This window comes from Crotalus tigris, unplaced genomic scaffold, assembly GCF_016545835.1.
Source record: "Crotalus tigris isolate CLP2741 ecotype Arizona unplaced genomic scaffold, ASM1654583v1 scf7180000019794.865796, whole genome shotgun sequence".
NCBI classification, from domain to species: domain Eukaryota; kingdom Metazoa; phylum Chordata; class Lepidosauria; order Squamata; family Viperidae; genus Crotalus; species Crotalus tigris.
This window is the reverse complement of record NW_024097714.1, coordinates 537,061-556,230: the sequence shown is the minus strand read 5'-3', so window position 1 is coordinate 556,230 and position 19,170 is coordinate 537,061. Positions and strand designations below refer to the sequence as shown.

Below are 19,170 nucleotides of genomic sequence, written 5' to 3'. Positions count from 1 at the left end.
TGGCAACATGGCTTTGATTTGCAAAGTTGCATCTGAACAAATCACTACTTCTGGAACACTGTCTTTTGGGCAGAGGATACCCAAGTGGAAATGGCAAAAAACAAATACAGCATATCAGCTGGCTGACACTGGGTCATGCAACAGGACACTGATCCCAAGCACACCAGCTAATCTCCAAAGAATGGCTGAAAAAGAAAAGAATCAAGGTGTTGCAATGGCCCAGTCAAAGTCAAGACCTCAATCCAACTGAAATGCTGTGGCAGGACCTCAAAGGAGCTGTGCATAAACAAATGCCCCAAAACTTCAATGAACTGAAGCAATGTTGCAAAGAGTGGGTCAAAATTCCTCCACAATGATGCGAGACTGATATTGTCATAACAGAAAATGATCGCTTTAGGTTATTACTGTTAAAGATGGTTCTACAAGCTACGGAAGCAGTAAGGATGTACTTAGTTTTCACGTGGCTTCTGCCTGTTGGCTTTCTTTTTGTAAAATAAATGATATGTTTAATATATCACATGTTGTTCACCTGAGGTTGTATTTACTTTTAAGAACTGCTAAGGACCAGATGATTTTTACTATGTCCTGATAAGTAAAACCATAGAGCTCAAAGAGGGTGTATATGACTGTACATAGGCAAAAGAATGGCTCTCCATTGCAGGATGCATTGCACAACATGAAAGCAGAGAGCATAATATCCAAACACGGGTTTTCTACAAAGGCAAGCCATGTCCCCCAAATTGTGAGTTTTGTTCTAGTTAGTGTGACTGATCCTGACTGGTTTAGGTGCTGACCCTGACCAGGTTGTAGAACAGGTCAATGACTTCTCCCAAGGCTCTGTCACAACCCTTTGGAGAACCTCTCACTTCAGTACTTTTCAGCCAATTGCTTCTCTATCAGGTGAAATGGTTTTAAATCTTGCAGGCAGGTGGCTTGAACTTGCACCATTATAGAAGGATGAAATACATTGAAATGCTATTTGTAACCACTAAAGCAAAAAAATAAAAATAAAATGCCATAAATCACAGACATACAACTATAACTATTTCAGCCCTTAATTCACGATCAACATTTGTAGGCTTATAAAACGGAACAGAATGGAATAGAATGCAACTTTTGGAAAAGGAACCAAGCATTGCCTGTTACAACCATTTTCTCTGTTCCTACAGAACTGCATTATACAATATGGACGTGATCCAAGCTGTTTTCCCAAGACAACTGCCCTTCTTCAATTGATAAGAAAATTATAGTTGATGTTATGATCCATATGACCCAACACTTGCTCTTTAATTATTTTTACAAAAAGCACTTATAAAACATTTACCATTCGGTGTACAGGAGTGAAAGAACTGAGCCCATCTACTTTCCTGCCACAAATCTCAACACAATACTGTATTCTCATCATGTTGCTAATCAGTCAGTGTCTTATTTCTCTGCCATCTTTAATTCCTTGTGGAGAAGTCTGGTATAAAAGTAGCTTAGGAAGTGTCTTTCATGGCATTTTTATATTTGCCGGTCATCTCTTTCGGTAGTGGCACTTTACCAGGACAGGGAACCTGGCCGTCAATTTCACACATACATTCCCGTAAGTGGTATTTTTTGTTACCAAATGTTGCAGGATGCCATTTCCTCTTTTTCTCTTCTTCTATCCGGATTGTTTCTCTATTAAAAAGATGATTTTATGGTAAGGAAGACAGCAAGTGCAATTCAGTCACATTTGTGAATACTTTAAGGTGTTAAATTCTAATGAAAGATGAAGTGTGCTCTGTTAGAATTCAAATAAACCATTTATGCTGTCTGTTCATACAGCTTTCTTTTAAACAAATGTATTCATGGAATGTTTACTGATTAAGTAGAGTCTCCTATTCTTAACTACGTTATCATATAAAGAACCAATAAGAGGCAATAATATCAATGTAAGTTCATCCTTAAATATAAGAACTCCCAATGGTATAATTTATTAGGGAATGACAATAATACTTTAAATAATATTTATCTATTCCCCAAATAAATTTAGAGGAAATTATATAATTAGAGTGAAGGAAGTCCAGTTTTTTCATAATAAAGCAAAGCAAGTTTCCTGCACTGTATGTCCCATTTGATACCATCTACCCAGAGAACAGAATCCCTACAAGTAGAGAGGACAGAATTAGTGGCCTCCTGCATCTATCCTAAATGATTCACCACCAACGGAGAGATGTATTTTCCTAGAACTGACAATAATGTGATGTGCTTGTTTTTACAGTTACTTGCCCTGGATATTTTCCAAATTTAAGCACTTTGGAAAATTATTTTTATATATGGCAGCCTTTATAGACTTTCCATTAATAACTCATTTGATACCGATTAGATAAACTTCTGTAGGCCTACTGATTTAAAGTAATGCAGTTTTTCATCAAAAATAATACTGGATTGGAAGCTTTGCTGTCCTTCCCTGCTTTACTTTTTTAATCCATAAATGAGTAAATAGAAAAGTTTGCACTTATAAGTCTTATAAATAGACCTAGGGCAGTGGTTCTCAACCTGTGGGTCGGGATCCCATTTGGGGTCGGACGACCATTTCACAGGGGTCGCCAAATAATGCAGTCCGCCATTTTTCCCCCTTTTCCTTAGCTGTGCTACTCCCTTTTATTCTATTGGCTTTTGCAAGCCAATAGAATAGACTCTCTTGAATAGAGTCTAATTCTATTGGCTTTCAAAAGCCAATAGGAATTGTCCAGGCTGTCTCTGCCCTGCTGAGCCCGCCAAAAGTCCCATTCTGCAAATGGTGCTGCACCAGTTGAGTAGTTCTCGACTTACAACCGATTGAGTAGTCCTCGACTTACGACCGGTTGGGGGGGGGGGTGTCGCAGCATTAAAAAGGTTGAGAACCACTGACCTAGGGTTTCCCCATACAGGCAGAACTGAAGCCTGATTCCATGATGACCCTGGTTATTGTGACTTACTCGCTTTTACCAAGAATTTTCTTAATATGCTCTGCTATCTCTCTGTTAGTCTTCTCTTCTATATCAACCAAGATTTGCTCTCCAGTATCTGCAGGAGAAATAGTATTACATACAGAGTATTGGGTTTTCCCAAAATTACTTCCATGATATGGCACATCTCTCATACAAAAATACACACACGATCATTTTGACAAGAGGTAACTCGGCAAACCATTCATACGTGAAACTATTCAGCCCTGGTGACTTTATTTATCAAATGTACATGCCATCTATCTCACCTATCTAAGTGACAGGCATGTTTTACAAATAAACATCATAAAAATCTATACAAAAATAGACAAAGTTGAAAAACATAGTTAAGAATTTAAAAAGACAGAAGGAGCATACTTAAGCCACCAATGACTCCAGAGTTGAATGCCACTCTTGGATCCCCACTCTAGTTGATCGTAACACATTGTAAGTGGCCACTTGTTCTCAAAAAAATTCAATTATTTTAAGGCAAGATGGTTAGATTTTTTTCTGCCCAAAGGCTGCATCATCTCCCCTTTTGGCCCTGTGTTGGGAATACAGGGGGCATCACTTTTAATGCACCACTTTTAATGGACTGAACAATAGTGAAACTCAATATTGATTTTTATATGTGACCCAAAACAATTCCTTTTCACTCAATATGGCCCAGGCAAGCCAAAAGTTGGAAATCCATGGTTTAAATGGATTCTTAAACCACCATAATCAGAGCTTCCAGCACAATGTATAATAAATACAAACCACATAAATACACAATGCATCAACAATAATAAAACATTCCCCAATCAAGGGGAAGTAAATTCAGTGGGACAGAATTAAATAACATAAAATGCCACAGCAACTTCATCTAGTACCAAGAGACTATAATATTGATGCCAGATGTAAATTTTATTGGGAGAATTTTCCACAATTATTGTGTCAGAGCAGAGAAAACTCCATTGAGTTATCCATTGACAATTAGATGAGCATATCCTACAGATTTTAAGATACAAGCAGGCAGCCATTTATTATTAAGAGTGCATGTCATAAGAAATCCCCCAAGTCACAGACTTCCGGTTTTGCGCTGCGGCAAGATGGGACGCAGGAAAGCAGAGCTCTGCCTTCCGTGCCCGATTTCACCCTGCTGGGGATCTTGAAAAGGGCTGAAGTAGCCCCAAAGAGGCGATGAAGAAGGAGGGGTGCCTTGTCGATTCCAGAGAGATGGTGGTCTCTCCATTCGATCCAAGGAAAGTCCTCTAAACCAGCAGGGGAAAGACTGGCCACATCTCTGCGGCTGGCCATTAGCTGCTGACAACCGAAGAACAAAAGCTTTAATTAGCACACCGTAAACAGCATGTTTGGACTGGGTGAGAATATTGATCCTTTCTTTACTATTTTATAACTGAATTTCATGGGAAAGACTCCCAAGAAGCTTAAGACCTCCGGATGTGAATGGAAGCAGCGTTTTAAATTTATGGGGGACAGAAATACACAATACTGAAGTGAAAGTAATACAAAGCTACAGTTTTGATAAATCTGAGAACTGAGATAAATTGTTAAAGATTTTCTCTTTGGAAAAAAAATTATTGAGGTGAAATATAAGAAATATAAGAAATCAACCCTTTGTTTTAAGAGTGGAAAATGGACTTTGAATGACATTTAGTAGTGGATTTAAGTACAGCACTATAACTAGCTCGTTGGCTGCTTGGTGAATTTCAGCTTAAGGGAAAACAGCTGGCAATAAAGGAAAATATTTTTGCATGTTTATGATCCTGACCTTCTTGGATTATAAATACCTACTGAGATTTAACTTTTAATCTCAAGAACTAGTGGGAGAGAAAGAAAAATTTGATTTTTGAATACGTTTGGCTGCAGGGAGGGAACATTGTGGATTACAACCTTGCCTGACTGATAATTTTTAGAATACTTGAGACAAAGGGTTACTATAAAATATTGCTATTAGGACTGGATTATAAAGGCTATATATAAAGACCAGAAAACTAGAGGAAATTCTATTCCACTCTTACTGAGACTGGTGTTACTAGAGGATTTCTAGGAATGATGCCTCAAAAAAAAAAAAAAACCTTTCAGAAGGAAATACTCTCTATGCTACAGCAAATTCATCAAACAATTCTTGCACATAAAGAAGATATAAAAGAAACCATAACAAGACTAAAAATAATCTAGATGACATATAGGACCAAATCTCCAAATTGAAGCTACAACTGGAAAGCTCCCATGCAACAACTACAAAGTATGAACAAATAAACCAGAAATCAGAGGGTGAAGCAGAAGAAATAGACCTAGAGATGGAGGAGATAGGAGAAATATGGACTGCCATACACAAATAAAATACTCCAAGACCTACCTATAACAATGAACATACAAAAAATCCTTTACTCCTTTTTCCAAAATACACCTGATGACAAGGAAGAAGATTCTAAAAAAATGGAACATAGAGCGGGCAGGGGAAATGTCTAGGGAATGTTGATGGGCGGAGTTCCCACCATAAAATTCTCTACCTAAATTGTCTTTCTCATGCCAAGCACCTTGCACAAAAATAGAAAATTTAATTGCCGTGGCCTGGAAAGCTGCTTGGCAAAGAAAGAAAGAAAGAGTTAGATTTAAAAAACAGAGGATTTGATCTATCAGAGGGCCACTATCTGTTTAATATACTTGATTGAATATAATTAAATGAATGGATGATCCTTAGATATAACTAGATTTTTATAATGGAAGATATGATTTAAAATTAAAATAGCATTTTTTTTCTTCTGATATGGGAAATTTGAAAATAAGAGGATTGGTACAAATAGATTTTTTTAGCTATATAAATGTAATTAATATAGAGAAAATTATAACTGACAAAGATACTTTAAATATTGATGGGAAATCAAACTTTAATAAGACCACGAAAAACAGGATGTTGACTTATGAATTGATATTACTTCTATAATATTAGTAAAATATGATGAAGATGTTTACACCTAATTTTGTATATATCAATAGAATTAAGAATTATAATTGTTTAACGAGGGGAAAAGGGAAAAATATGGGGAAGGAAAATCAAGGAAAAAATACTGGATTGTGCAGTACTGAATAGATTTATATTGAAGAAGTTAATGTTAAATATGTGAACCCAGATGTGTTGTTTACTAAACTTTAAATATTGTAATTTTTAAAAATTAATAAAACCTATAAATAAATGAAAAAAAAAAACCAACCCCAAGACATTATGGAAATTCTTTGGATTCTTTATGTCTTGAAATGTGGGGGAATAGCTATGATATTTTTACCAGCCTAATATTCTTATAAATGGGCTTTACGTTTATTATATCTACATGACTTGGACTCTTTCATTTCTATCCAACATCTGCAAGAATAACTTCCATCTGTAACTGTCAAAACAGCTGAAAGCTCCTAAGTTCTCCATGCCTGTGCTAGTTCAATTCCACATCATCTCGATATGAATGAAAGGTCTTAAAAACATGACAGTGAGAAGGAAAAGTTAGTATACTGTCAAACTATCTACTTTCTCTGCCCAGTCCTTAACGAGTACAAGATAGAAAGATTAAAGAGCTTATTCCATCTACATCTGTATATTTCCAAGTCTCCATTGTAGTTCTTTACTACCTCTTCCCTCAAACCTCTACATAAAGGGCCATTTAAAAAAAAATCTGGAATAAATATTAAAGATAAACTATTGATTGTAGTTCTAAGGGAAACAAAATTCTCTGAAGTTAGAATACAAACACTTCGTTTACTAGCATTGAACACAAACTATTACAGCTCAGACTGGCAATTTTACAGAGTTCTATTAACAATTAGGTACGTCAACTAGAAAGTTTTGAAGACACGAGCCATTTCCCTCTTTCAGTAGACAATATTAGGGATTTCTCCCATGTGGTAGCTACCATTAGGGGCACGTAAGCAAGATTCTAGTCCACCTCATCAAGAGCTGCAGGGAAATCAGACAAATGTTCTACTTACCCAAGTAGAATCTTAAGAATGGTGAAGGAGTCATGTCTTTAAACATCACAATCTGCAGCCAAGGATTTTTGTACTGAATCTGAGGTATGTTGAAAAACACAAATTTCCTATGGTAAAAAACAAAAGCAAGCATGAGTGCAAGGTATTCAATTTTTAACCTCTTTGAAAGACAAGCAGTTGAATAGGTGCAACAGTCTAGATTTTGAGTGATTCTGTCCATCTGGAGTGTGACTTATATTGCACAGGAATATATCTCATTTCAGAAAGCTTGTTATCTGTTGCAGCAAAACTAAAGATACACACATGCACACTCATCAGAACACATTAGTTTGGGCAGAATTAAGAGGCAGTATGGTCTCACCTCTCTTCTCCTTCTACCCCTCCATTAGCTCTTCATGATTACTTGAACAGTTGTAAACTGAAACTATGCAGTCTCTATGGCACGGGTGAGCAACTATGGACCCATTTACTACCTGTGGACTTCAACTCCCAGAATTCCCATGCTGGCTGGGGAATTCTGGGAGTTGAAGTCCACACGCCATAATGTTACCAAGTTTGAAGGTACCTCCTGTTATAGATCAGATCGTGAATCCAACGTGCCCGTATCCGCAGGCAATTCTAGGCAATGTTCACCTAAAATAGGGCTACTGTATCTGGGTTGCAAAAATAAGCAGCCAATATCTCCCACGACCATCGCTGTTTTACAGCCCACACCCGGTGCTCCCCCTTTGAAGGAAAGCACAGCCTTCCGCAGGCTAAAGCCATTAAAAGGCTCGGGTCTTCCTCGCCCGAGCGGAGAACGACCCTCACCTGGCGCCCTCGCTGAGCTCTCCGCGCATGTTGTAGTTCACCGTCATCACCTTCACGTAGTTCTTGAAGACGATGTCGCCCTGGCTCAGATACTGCAGCGTCCTTCGAATAGGGAACCTGCCCTTCATAGGCATGACCGCGACTGCAAAGGCAGCAGCAAGCCCGCGCAAACCCTGGAGAAAGCGGCTTCCGGCTCAGTCTCTAATTTCGCACGGAAAGTGCCGTAGAAAGAGGAAGAGTCGATGGGCGCAGAGGGCCATGGGAAGTGTAGTTTTTTTCTAGGGAGGAATCCAGGAAGAGACAAGTATCTGGTTCTATGGCGCGCGAGCAGAAATCAGACGGGCCAGCGCTACCAAGGCTGGGTTGCAAAAATCACTAGATTGGCAGTCTAAATGTGATAGCCCCAATGTACAGTTGGGTATCGCATCCTGACGGCCGCTTTATAGGTTGTAATCGCCCCAAGACGTAAGAAATTTTTTAAGTATTCATCGCAAGTGTTTTGGAGCGTTAACAGGTAGCCATGTGGATCGTATGACACCTTGTACATTTGAAGTTTTGTTCAGGTATTGCGAAAAAGGCAGTTTTCTCTTACAAGAATAAGCCATAACGATAACGGTAAAGACAGATTTTTTTCCTCCAAAATATGATTATTCCCAATTCATTAAGTCGCAGCTCAGACTCTGCTTCATGCAGTAAATCCAGCGTGGAACTGGGGATGAGGAAACCACGTCCGCATTTCAGCCACAGAAGTTAATTGGATGACTCGAGGCCAGCCATCTTCTGTGGTAGCTAGCCATAGTTAATTGTACGGATAAATTGGAGAAAGAGCTCTAGTGTGCTGTTTCCTGCAGTTGGGATATTTATCTGACAAGAATCGATCCATCGCTACAGAAAAGATCTTCTGGAGCTGACCTCAATTATGGGGTAAATAGGGATGATTTTCTTAATAAAAATATGGAAGAAATTTACCCTGGTTTCCTCCCAAGATGTATCTTAATTTCCAATGCAGAATAGAATTCCTAATATCTTTACAGGAGTCAGCCCATGCTAATCAAGCTGGCTCTACTGAGTTTCTAAGCTCAGTTAAAGCCAAATGCTATTTTAGAATACACTTGAAAATCTAAAGACTTACACCAGTAGAGATGGTTGATTTTTCAAAGCAGGAGCTGTTCCTTTATTTCCAACTCACACCCTTTCTCAAAACTTCTTTACTGCTTAGCAAGATGGGCAGTTCTGCAGGAGGAACTCTGGGATAAAACCAGCTGAGGGGTGTAGAATACTACTTTGGAGAATTTATACTGTTAACAAAATGCCACATTGGTCCTAATTAACTGCCGTGAATATTAACAAAAATAATAAAAGGAGGAAGTCAAAAGCTGCATAAGTGTCTTTATTTATTGTAATAGTATAAATTTCTTGTAGACTGCAACATTAAGCCACAACAATGTAAGGAAACATTTAGACAGCATTTAATAAAATGCATAAGCATGCATTGCAATTCTCTATATACACACACAACAATGCAAATTTCTCTTCCAGACTGAAGACATTGATTGGATTCAAAAGTTAAGATTAAAAAAAAAACTTAAAATGTCATGAAATTTCCCAAGCTGATTTCACAAAAGAAACTGAGAGGAAGCAACAGGTTTTAAACCTGAACTAAAAAAGTACACTTTTAAATAAAAAAATTAAAGCACAGGGCTATAAAACATAACCCTGGATATTATCACAATTCTTTTTATGGCAAATATTTTAGTTTTAATACAAGCTTAATGTTTGAGGGAGTTTTCAAATGCTTACAATTTGTAAATGTAAGTATTACTTTTCAACTATAAAACTGTTGAGACCAATGGCTTTACATGATACTTAGTACGTAATTATGGAAGCCGTTTCAGAATATAAACTCTACGGATACCAAAAGAAAATAAGGCACTGTATGCTGTTATCTTTTGGATAATACACAAGTAAAACTTATCCAACTGTTGGTTTGGAGTTTTGGTTTTTTTAAAAAACTGAATAGAATATGAAATCAGTATTGTATTTCTAGTACCAAGTTACTTTTACTCTTTTAACAATGTATTTGCTTTTACTCCTGCATTGCGTAAATAGGATTGGCAATGCTATCATGTCTGAGCTGCAATATCAGCATGATCCCCTACAATTCTTGATTTCTTTCTGTTTCCAGTGAATGAGAAATGCCATCTCTTACACACATTCCAAGCAAGCTTTTCAAATAAGCAAAAACTCTTAATATTTTTCTTAACCTTTCAGAGAACAACTAGAAATGGAAAAATTCTATTTGATTTTAAATGGGATTTAAATGAATCCAAAGAATTTTAGTTTCAATAAATTTAAAATTAATGTTTTTAGCCAAAAATGGTTTTAAAACAAAGAAAAATGATTAAAACAGATTAGAAAACAGAAATATAAATTCAAAAATATTTAGGAATTCCTCAGAATTGCATCCTACTTCAGTGACAATTTTTTTAAATAGACTTTCAGTTACAACTCAGGTCTTTTAAGTGCCCAATTAGGCAAATGTCATACTATATGTAACTTTATCAGCAGCATTCATTTTCACAATTTTTCTCTATATGGTTCCATGAAAAGTGATCTTCACAATGCTCGAGAGCAGGATTTCAACCCTCTTCTTTAACCATACTTGGAAGTAGTTGTCAAGGTATGGAAGAAAAAAGCTGTTTTAAAAGGGGAAAAAATGCAAGTTTCCCATCAAGCCCTGCCTCTCCATGCACTGCAAACTATCTGAATTTTCAAGAAAGACAGAAAAAAATGCAGTTTTCCATATAGTACAATTTCCCAGTATAGAGCTTATATACAGGAGTACCGGTACTTCTCCCTTATTAAAATTATTGTTATTTATGGAGCCCATTGTATAGCATCACTGAATGTTTTACATGCAACTTCTGGCCAAATGATCTGACAACATCTCCGCCCCCTTCAGAGCTTACTTGAAAACATCCTCCAAGACTTCACTGGTAGCATGAAGTGATAGGAGATGCTATTACAAGTGGTAGCATTTCATACCATTTGTCCATTCAAAAACTTAAAATTTAAGATGGTCATTTTTGCCAGTTTCTCCTCAAAAAAGAAAAGCAGAAGTAGAAGATATCATATCTGAATCAGTTAGTGCATTCATGACACAGCGTTTTGCCTTATGCTCATTTAACAATATAAAATTAAGACTCATCTGTTGTGTGACAGCCTTGTTCATTTTAATCATCAACTTGGAAGGGATGACAACATTAAAACATACAATGATCAAAATGTATATGCTGAAAAAGACAACTATACAAAAGAAAAGCTCAGGAAAAAATACAAACAGCCTCTTTTGCAGGCATTGAGAATATACAGAAAGGTTTATGGTCCACAGTTCACCACCACTGTCACTGCACAATCTCCATAATTTTCAGCTAGGCTTCTGAATATTAACAAATAAAATTGGAACTATTAGATAATTTCTTTCAGTATATAAGACAAAGTGCAATTACATCCTAGGTTTAAAAACATCAGCCCACCCTACTGAGAAAAAGGAGAGGGAGGCATATGTTTATATCAAGCTTTGAACTAAATATAAAATGTAGGAAGCTCAAGCTTTGCAATGCATTTATAAATCTTTTTTTAACATAGAAATCTGGTGTATACATATATATATATGAGTATGACTGTACATAATTTTACATACATACATAAACATTTTATATTACACTGTACATGTACTGAACAATGTTAGAAACTAACACATAAACATCATACAAACAAATAAATATGGCCAGCATCCAAAGCACTATTTTGATTGCGCTTAAGAGCTTGGTCAAGTCTTTTTAAGATTTTTAAAAATCTCTTTTCCTGTTATATGGCATAATCGAACTCAACTCTAAATGACATACCTAATTATTTTTGAAAATAAAACCCACTTAAGGATGCATACTTAAAATTACGATTTTTACTTTTATCTAATTCAATACAAGCTAATCTTCAAGGAAATTGTATTATTTAATGGTTTGTCAGCTGCCATATAGGTTCTCCCATAGCAAGGAGACTTTAGTTTTATTGTCATGCATGTCCAAGTCCACTGAAATAAATTAAAATTCCTAAATCCAATTTATCAACAGATCATCCCCTCAGGATGTCTTTTAAATGCAGATCCTTTACATGCTTATTTAAATCTCAGTAATCTGAGAGAACTTGCTTTCAAATAAGTGTGCTTGGTAACAGTAATCATGCCAAATATCCACCTTCAGAGAAATAGATATTACATTAAAATGTCCTCTTACTGACAAATTTTAAAAGTGCTATGATTTCATGATAAAACATCCTTCAAGAATTATTTTAAATTCAAATTACAAAGGGTCAGGATTATATGACACCAACTAGGCAAACCTCCACTGCTTTCACTGATAACGTGACCCAAGAATAATTATCCACTGACCAAACTATATATCTCGGCCCAGGGAATACACAGCATTCATTCTCTCAAAGCAGCTCTGCAAATCTGCTGTAGAAGATCTGCAGAACTCCAAAGCAGATCTGGAAAATGCAAATAAAGGAGAAGCAGAGTAACTTCTATTCTGTGATATTGGATAGAACCTAATCGATTCCAACACAGGGAAACAAAAGACTAATTTTTATTTTCTGTCTGAATAATGGTTTCTCAGTGCAGAGTCGTGTTTCTTTCTACATGCACCCAAATCAATATTGTTTCTCGAAGTATACTGGCAGCTGCTCCCATCTGAAAAACTAAAGCAAAACTCTTTCAAACACACTGAGACGTTTTTAGTGTGCGCATAAGGAAGAGTAATGATTACACTTTTAAAAAGAAGATTATGTTCAGAAAACATATTCCAACAGGTTGAGCAAGATGAAGGATGGCCTATATTGCATGTCCTTTTTCTGATGCAGCATTTCCTTCCTTGAAAATGGGAAGTATAAATTCTAGAGGCTTCGAAAACTTTCTAGTGCTCTTATAAAAGTTTAAAAAGGTTGAAAGAGTTCATTATACAATATCTTCTCCCAAACTTAAAAGTAAAAAAAAAAATGCTTGGTGTTTTGGGCACAGTGCAAAGCATAAATATAAAAATCATTCCTACCGTAGTTGTGAGATCTACTACGTATCTCTACTATGACAATGAAAAACTGGAGAAACATTTCTATAATAATATGCTAGCTAGGTGAGATGGGAAGTAAATAAATAAAGAATGCAAAATAATTGAAATATTGCATCTCAATGTGATTAAAATAGTGCTATTTAAAATGTATTTTGGCTTGATCCAAATTCTAGATCAGTAAAACAAGTGATGTAAACTAGTTTTATTCAACTTAATACAAGAGAAGGAAATTAATATCTTATTAATGGTTTGTGGAGGATCTAACCTGATACAGAATTCAGCAAACTATTTTTTTTGCATTGACTTATTTTTAAAACTATACTATTTTTATATTATTCAAATTGCACATTTTAAATTAGATATGCATAATTAAATATTATACATACTCTAATAGTTTTAAAAATATATATGTCACCATACCAACCAGGATAGTATGTAAAACAATATCTATTAATATATATTAGCGTTATAAATTTTCACAATAAAAATAGTGTACATAATTTGTTCTGCAGATTTCATAAAAATTGAGCTAAACCATAATTTCAGTTGTTTACTATTTCCTCATCCAATTTTTTAACTTTATAAATTTGGCCTGTAATTAGTTTAAAGCTATGATCCAGGACAGACAGAATTCTATTTCCAACTGATCTTGCTACTTTAAAAATATAGTATTACACATATTATATAACAGCTACAGCTAGCTTTCTAGTACTTTACAATGCATCTATAGTCATAGTCCTACTGAATGTATTTCCAGTGCAAAATATGTTAAGTTCCTATTTAAGCAAAATCAGGGAATATGCTAACTCAGCTTCTGTGTCACAGTGTTTTATGAATTAAGTTGAAGTTAATGAAAGAATGGTAAATATAAAAGATTTGAGTATACCTAGGAATTTGCTGAATGAATTATAATTATGCAGTATAAACATATACTGGAAGTAAGCACCACTGAGCTCAGTGATGTTTTCTGAGGAAAGAGAACTGTAAGACTACATTACTTATGCAATGGCCTGTTCATCTATTAAATTGTACTAACCTTTCTTATTCTTCATTGGTACCTGCGTCTATTAAAGTCTATAAAATAACCACTATAAAATGCCTCTACTAAAATGCTCACTGAAACCACCCATATACTTAAAAATGAGTATAAATGACACACTTGTTGAAATATGTTTTCATATAAAAGCCAATTTGAAAAAAAAGTGATACAGGTATGAAATAAAAATTACAACTGTGATTTGAAATACAGAAGTATTGTACAATATAATATGAAATCTAAAAGCAGTACTGCATACAAGTAGAATTGGCCAGCCTTAATATTTTGACAGATCATTCATTGTACATGGCATTTTTAGTACCATGACTCCAGGTGGTTTCTTATCAGATTCTGAATAATTCCAGGACATATGCAACATTGAGAAAACAGATAAGAGTATAATATAAATAAATCTTTTTTTTCTATACGATGGACACCATTTCTATAGAAATGATGTCATATGTTTCAGAACATAAGTTGGATTGCAGGCTGTGAGAAAATGAATGAATTAGAATCTGAATTCTTAGAATACAACTTGATGGTTCCATGGAGGACTGTTGTAGGGACTATAAGAAGCTTCCCTGCTGTGATATTGTACCATACTCTGGTGACCAGATTAGGCAGAACCCAGGATCTGTTGTAGCTGAACCCTCTGCCACATTGCCAAACATTGACCGAAAGCCCAGAAGTTAGTCTATGTCAGGGGCTGGCATAGAAGTTAGTCTATGTCTAAGCTGGCTGAGGAATTCTGGGAGCTGAAGTCCACAAGTCTTAAAGTTGCCAAGGTTGAGAACCCCTGGTCTATGTGTATTCCCTTTCACTGCTACTACTACTACAGCTCCTTCTTGCTTTCATCCTGCCTTTCTAAGACTGTTTTGGCAGATCATTAGGAATATTGAACCACTTGTTACTGGAATGCTCCAAACTGATTGTAGGATTTCTTTGCCAGAGAAAAGCAACATCTCAGTAATCAATAGATTCCTCACTAATTTAGTGATCTTAGAACTGTGCCAAAGTCAGTCTTCCTAGAAGGAATGAGTCATTCTCAGAAGGAATGAGTATGAAATTTGTTTCTTAAGTTGATCTATCCATAAAAGGCATGTGGTTCTTACTTAAAGTGATGGATGTGTCCCAATTTTTTTTTTTAAAAAAAAACAAAACTATTGGCAAACAAACACAAAACATCTTAAAATTCTCAGAGGTGCCTCACTATAAGTAGTGTGCTATTTTTCAGTGGAAATAACTTTTATAGAATCTATCAAGTTTACAGTTGAGCCATAAACATTATGCTTTTCCTATGCTATAAGCATTTCTATTCGTTTAGCAGAATTTAATTCAAACTTCCTTAAAAGAATCATGGTATTAATAAACATATGCAATTAAAACTTTTGTAGCATAAATGATTGTCTGTCATGGCTGTAAGTTTTCATAGAAATCATTAGTATACATTTGTAATTAAAATGCTATTCATTTATTTTATTCAGAGAAGCAGGATTATGAAGGTAACGTCTTACTTTCATAAAACATTATTTGGAAGTGCTGACCATTCCTACATCTTGCTAATTTAAAATTATCCGCATGTGTGTGAGTGAGCATGTATGCACACAATATGGACTGAATTCAAAGTACATTTCCAGCAAAGCCCTCTGTTTGTTCAAAGGAATCTTGTAAACATTTTTTTTTCTCCAACAAACTATAGCATGACATGCTTCATGCTGTTCTGGAGTGGCAATTTTTTGGGAGGGAGGGGGAAGAGAATAAGGGCTGCAATGGGGGGGGGAGGGCAGTCCCTTTGCAGAAGATATCTTGGAGCCTTTTGGATCCAAGCTAAAGTTCTGAATATACTTCCTTTTAATGAGTACTCTGTCATAAGAGAAGAGAAGCTACAGTGCGCTCATTGATAATGCTTAAATAAAAAGACATATTAAAGACATGTTTATCAATTCACTGTAGCCTTTCAGGAAAAGAAATTCAAATATTTGTTCTGCTCTAGAAAAAAGTACTGTAGGTTTTTTTAACCTAGTTTTTAAATAAAAGAATTTTTAACAAGAAAATGAAAAGTGTTGAAAATATTTGTACACCTTATCCCAAGGAATCAGTAAATTAGCATTCAGGTCCACCAGGATGAGCTGATTCCTTCTACGAGGACGATCCTGTTATTTGACCATTGTACTCTGCCGTTTCCATTTTCAGGATGTAGGGGATGATGCTGTCAATTGGAACATTTCCAATGAGGCCAGTAAAAAAGAGTTCTTCTGTAATGCTGGAGCTCATCAGTCTAAGAGCTGGCAGGCGAACTAGAACTCGAGCTAGCCTGAAATAAGAAAGTCAGTGGTACATGTAAAAATGAGGCTCAATTTACCTGTATCACTGTGATACTTAAGCATTTCATTTGATTTGTATACTTTGGCTAACGAGATCATGAAAAATTATTACTCACTATGGCTAAAAGTTAAAGTTACAAAACTACAAACTCTCTTATCCTTTTAACCTGGAGTATGTCTTCAAGAAGAGTTTGGGAAAGAATATACTCATTACATAACTCATATATCTCAATGTTCCTCAAAATTCTGAATCATGCAGAAAGCCTCAGGAGGGTTCAGATTCTCAGAAGTAGACCACTGGAACCAAATCTGATAAACACCCTAAACTGCAAGGCATGTGGGTCTCAGTATCGATATTGATTGGTTGCACAATAAAGGGCTTCTCCAAACGTTCTTTTTCACGATCCTTACAGAAGGAGGCTTGCAACTACCGCATCTCAATATTTATTTGTTAAATATTTTTATGTGCTACCAATCAACTGATTCATGGTCCTTTATACTACAAATAAAATAAAACTACAGTAAAATCCAATTCAAACATAAAAATCAATAAAACAAGTAATATTAATACTTGCTATTAATAGAAATAAATATTAATAGTATCATAACATAATAGTAATAATTATTATGCCAACCCTAGTCTATATGGCAACATATTATAATTCAAAGTACTGTTTTATGAACATTCCAGAAAGTTGCCAGAGTAGGTGTGATGACCCAGGGCCCGGAACGGAGGCAAAGCACTTAACTGGTCAGAATAATTGTCTTTGTAAGCATTGCCAACATTCACCCAATAGCCCCCACATATGCTGGCACAAGTTCAATAAAACAGTCAATGGAGTTAAACAGTTCTTTAAAGTAAAACAGATAACAAAGTATGATCTTTTCCACGCCCAGCTTGCCTATAACCTGCAAACTGCAAAATTGAGGACAGCAAGGAGAACTCAGCAGGAAACAAACTTGATCCAAAATACAAAGAGTCCAGGTACAAGAGCTCACATCACAAGAGTTCACATTTGTTCCCGGCAATGCCCCACCCCACAGCGTCTCCTTAAATACCTACTCCCCAGGTGTGCCTTGTGGAGTGGGGCGTGACGTTCTCTTCCCGAGCAAGTGAGCCTGCCTCCGTTGTTCCCTCCTCCTCTCTGCTCTCCTTGCTCTGGGATCTGGTGGGGAGGGGCCTTGCTCCTCGCCTGAGCTCTGCCTTCCCTATTCCAAACTTGAAGGGCCCTGGCTTGCTTCAGCCTGTTCCTCCCCACAGTCCTCCAAAGCCATAGACACCCCCCTCCTGGGCCTCAACAGGGAACTCCATGTCATCCTCAGAGTCAGGCTCGGATGGAGGCATGACAGTAGGTGCCAATATTATTATCTACCTATAACCTAATAAAACTCTCATTGTATTCATCTGTTTATAACTCTGAGTTAGTCCACATGGTACATTATACTATCACAATTTCTGAATCAAGGTATCTAAAATCTACTAACTTAAATGATGCATAAAAAAACCAGGACTCATTATTCAGATTGTAGACACTTTTTCTAAGGCTATTAAAACTGAACTGTCATTAAATCAATGGTCATAAACTGAGAACTATTTTTACCTTTTTTACTATGGAGGAAAGCAAGGCTCAAGTGGTAGCATCTGTAAATGTAATATCCTGAAGTTAAACTGAGAGACAGGTCCCATCTCAAATATATACTATATATATATACTTTGAAATTATTTCCAGTGAATTTAATGAAACTCATTTCTGAACAGTAAATAGTTTATTCAATAACTCAATAACATGGTATATAACATTAAGCATTTGACCTTTCATTGTCTGTTGACTGAAAGTAAATATATTACTTATAGTTCAATCCTATGAAAATCTATTTCAAAAATTATCTAGGAACTGAAAACAAAGATCACATGAAAGCAAATAAACAAAATCTTTAAAACTAAAGAAAGTAAACAAAAACCTTTAGAATTAAACAAACAACCACATAATATTACAATACCTGTAAGTATCTTCTGGATAAGTTTTTTGAATATAGTCTTGCAATTCCATTTGAGCTTTTTCCTGGAATTTCTCAATTTGGCTGGAACTTGTGAGACCAGGGTGATCTATTAAAAATTAAATACATTATTTCATTGTTTATTTACTACTAAAAATATAGTACTATTTTTTAAAAAAACCTTTATTCCAAAATTTCAAAGATAATGTATACCATCATCTACCAACAATTCTGTTTTGTTTTCAAGCTAGCACATATTTTTTGCACAGCTATGCAAAAAGTATGCAAATCAGAAATTAACAACATTTGGTAACTAGCAGGAGATCATATCAATCCTTCAGGATCCACTCTTGCTGACCATATATTATCATTCCTCAAAGAAAACAATTTTAGTGTAATTATCTATTACAATATATAGTAGCTCAATTACAACTTATTAAGAAAATAATTGAATCTATTTAATAATTTAATAAACATTTAAATGCTAGTTTATTGTTCTACAATACAAATCATGTATAACTCATCAAGAGAATCTATACCTTGAGCCAGATTTACAAAGAACGTTATGTTGTGGTTTTTTGTGTTTTAATAATTAATTGTCATGTCGACTAGTTATTGGGGGCTAGGGAATCCTATTTACTTTTGGATTTCTCAATGCTTATTGGAAATTAGATCTTCAGTAGTAGACGTTTACTTTCCCCACCATTTGGGAGTGATTGTTGTATTAAAAAAACATTAAGACAAGGAATCTTTTTAACCACTTAGGAGCAGTTATGGTTATGTTAACTATTCTTTAACAGGCGAAATATAAATAGTCTTGCAACCAGTGTCTCCCCTTAAAACTCAGATAGGCTGAAATCAATAATGGGGCCAACTAATATAACTTCCAGGTGTTAACTTTAGCACAGAAAAAGGTAAATGTAAGAATCTGAAAA

General features: G+C 35.6%; 2 protein-coding genes across 7 annotated transcripts in view; both read right to left on the bottom strand.

The window, feature by feature from the left end:
• Positions 1–1,041: 1,041 nt before the first annotated feature.
• On the bottom strand, positions 1,042–7,885 carry MRPS25 (mitochondrial ribosomal protein S25). Its single transcript, XM_039364548.1, has 4 exons — positions 7,752–7,885; positions 6,942–7,048; positions 2,946–3,033; positions 1,042–1,662 (listed from the first exon to the last, which is right to left on the bottom strand). Exons 1-4 carry the CDS (start codon positions 7,883–7,885, stop codon positions 1,479–1,481), a joined length of 513 nt encoding a protein of 170 aa, XP_039220482.1. The 3' UTR covers positions 1,042–1,478.
• A 2,362-nt stretch (positions 7,886–10,247) lies between these two features.
• Positions 10,248–19,170, bottom strand: part of NR2C2 (nuclear receptor subfamily 2 group C member 2) — a 59,159-nt gene continuing 50,236 nt past the window's right edge. For all 6 annotated transcript variants that reach the window (XM_039364544.1, XM_039364542.1, XM_039364545.1 and 3 more), the window contains 2 exons: positions 18,239–18,344; positions 10,248–16,227 (listed from right to left, as the gene is read on the bottom strand). In XM_039364544.1, coding sequence (XP_039220478.1) covers positions 16,053–16,227; positions 18,239–18,344 — 281 coding nt within the window. In that variant the 3' untranslated portion in view covers positions 10,248–16,052. The remainder of the gene's footprint in view (positions 16,228–18,238; positions 18,345–19,170) is intronic.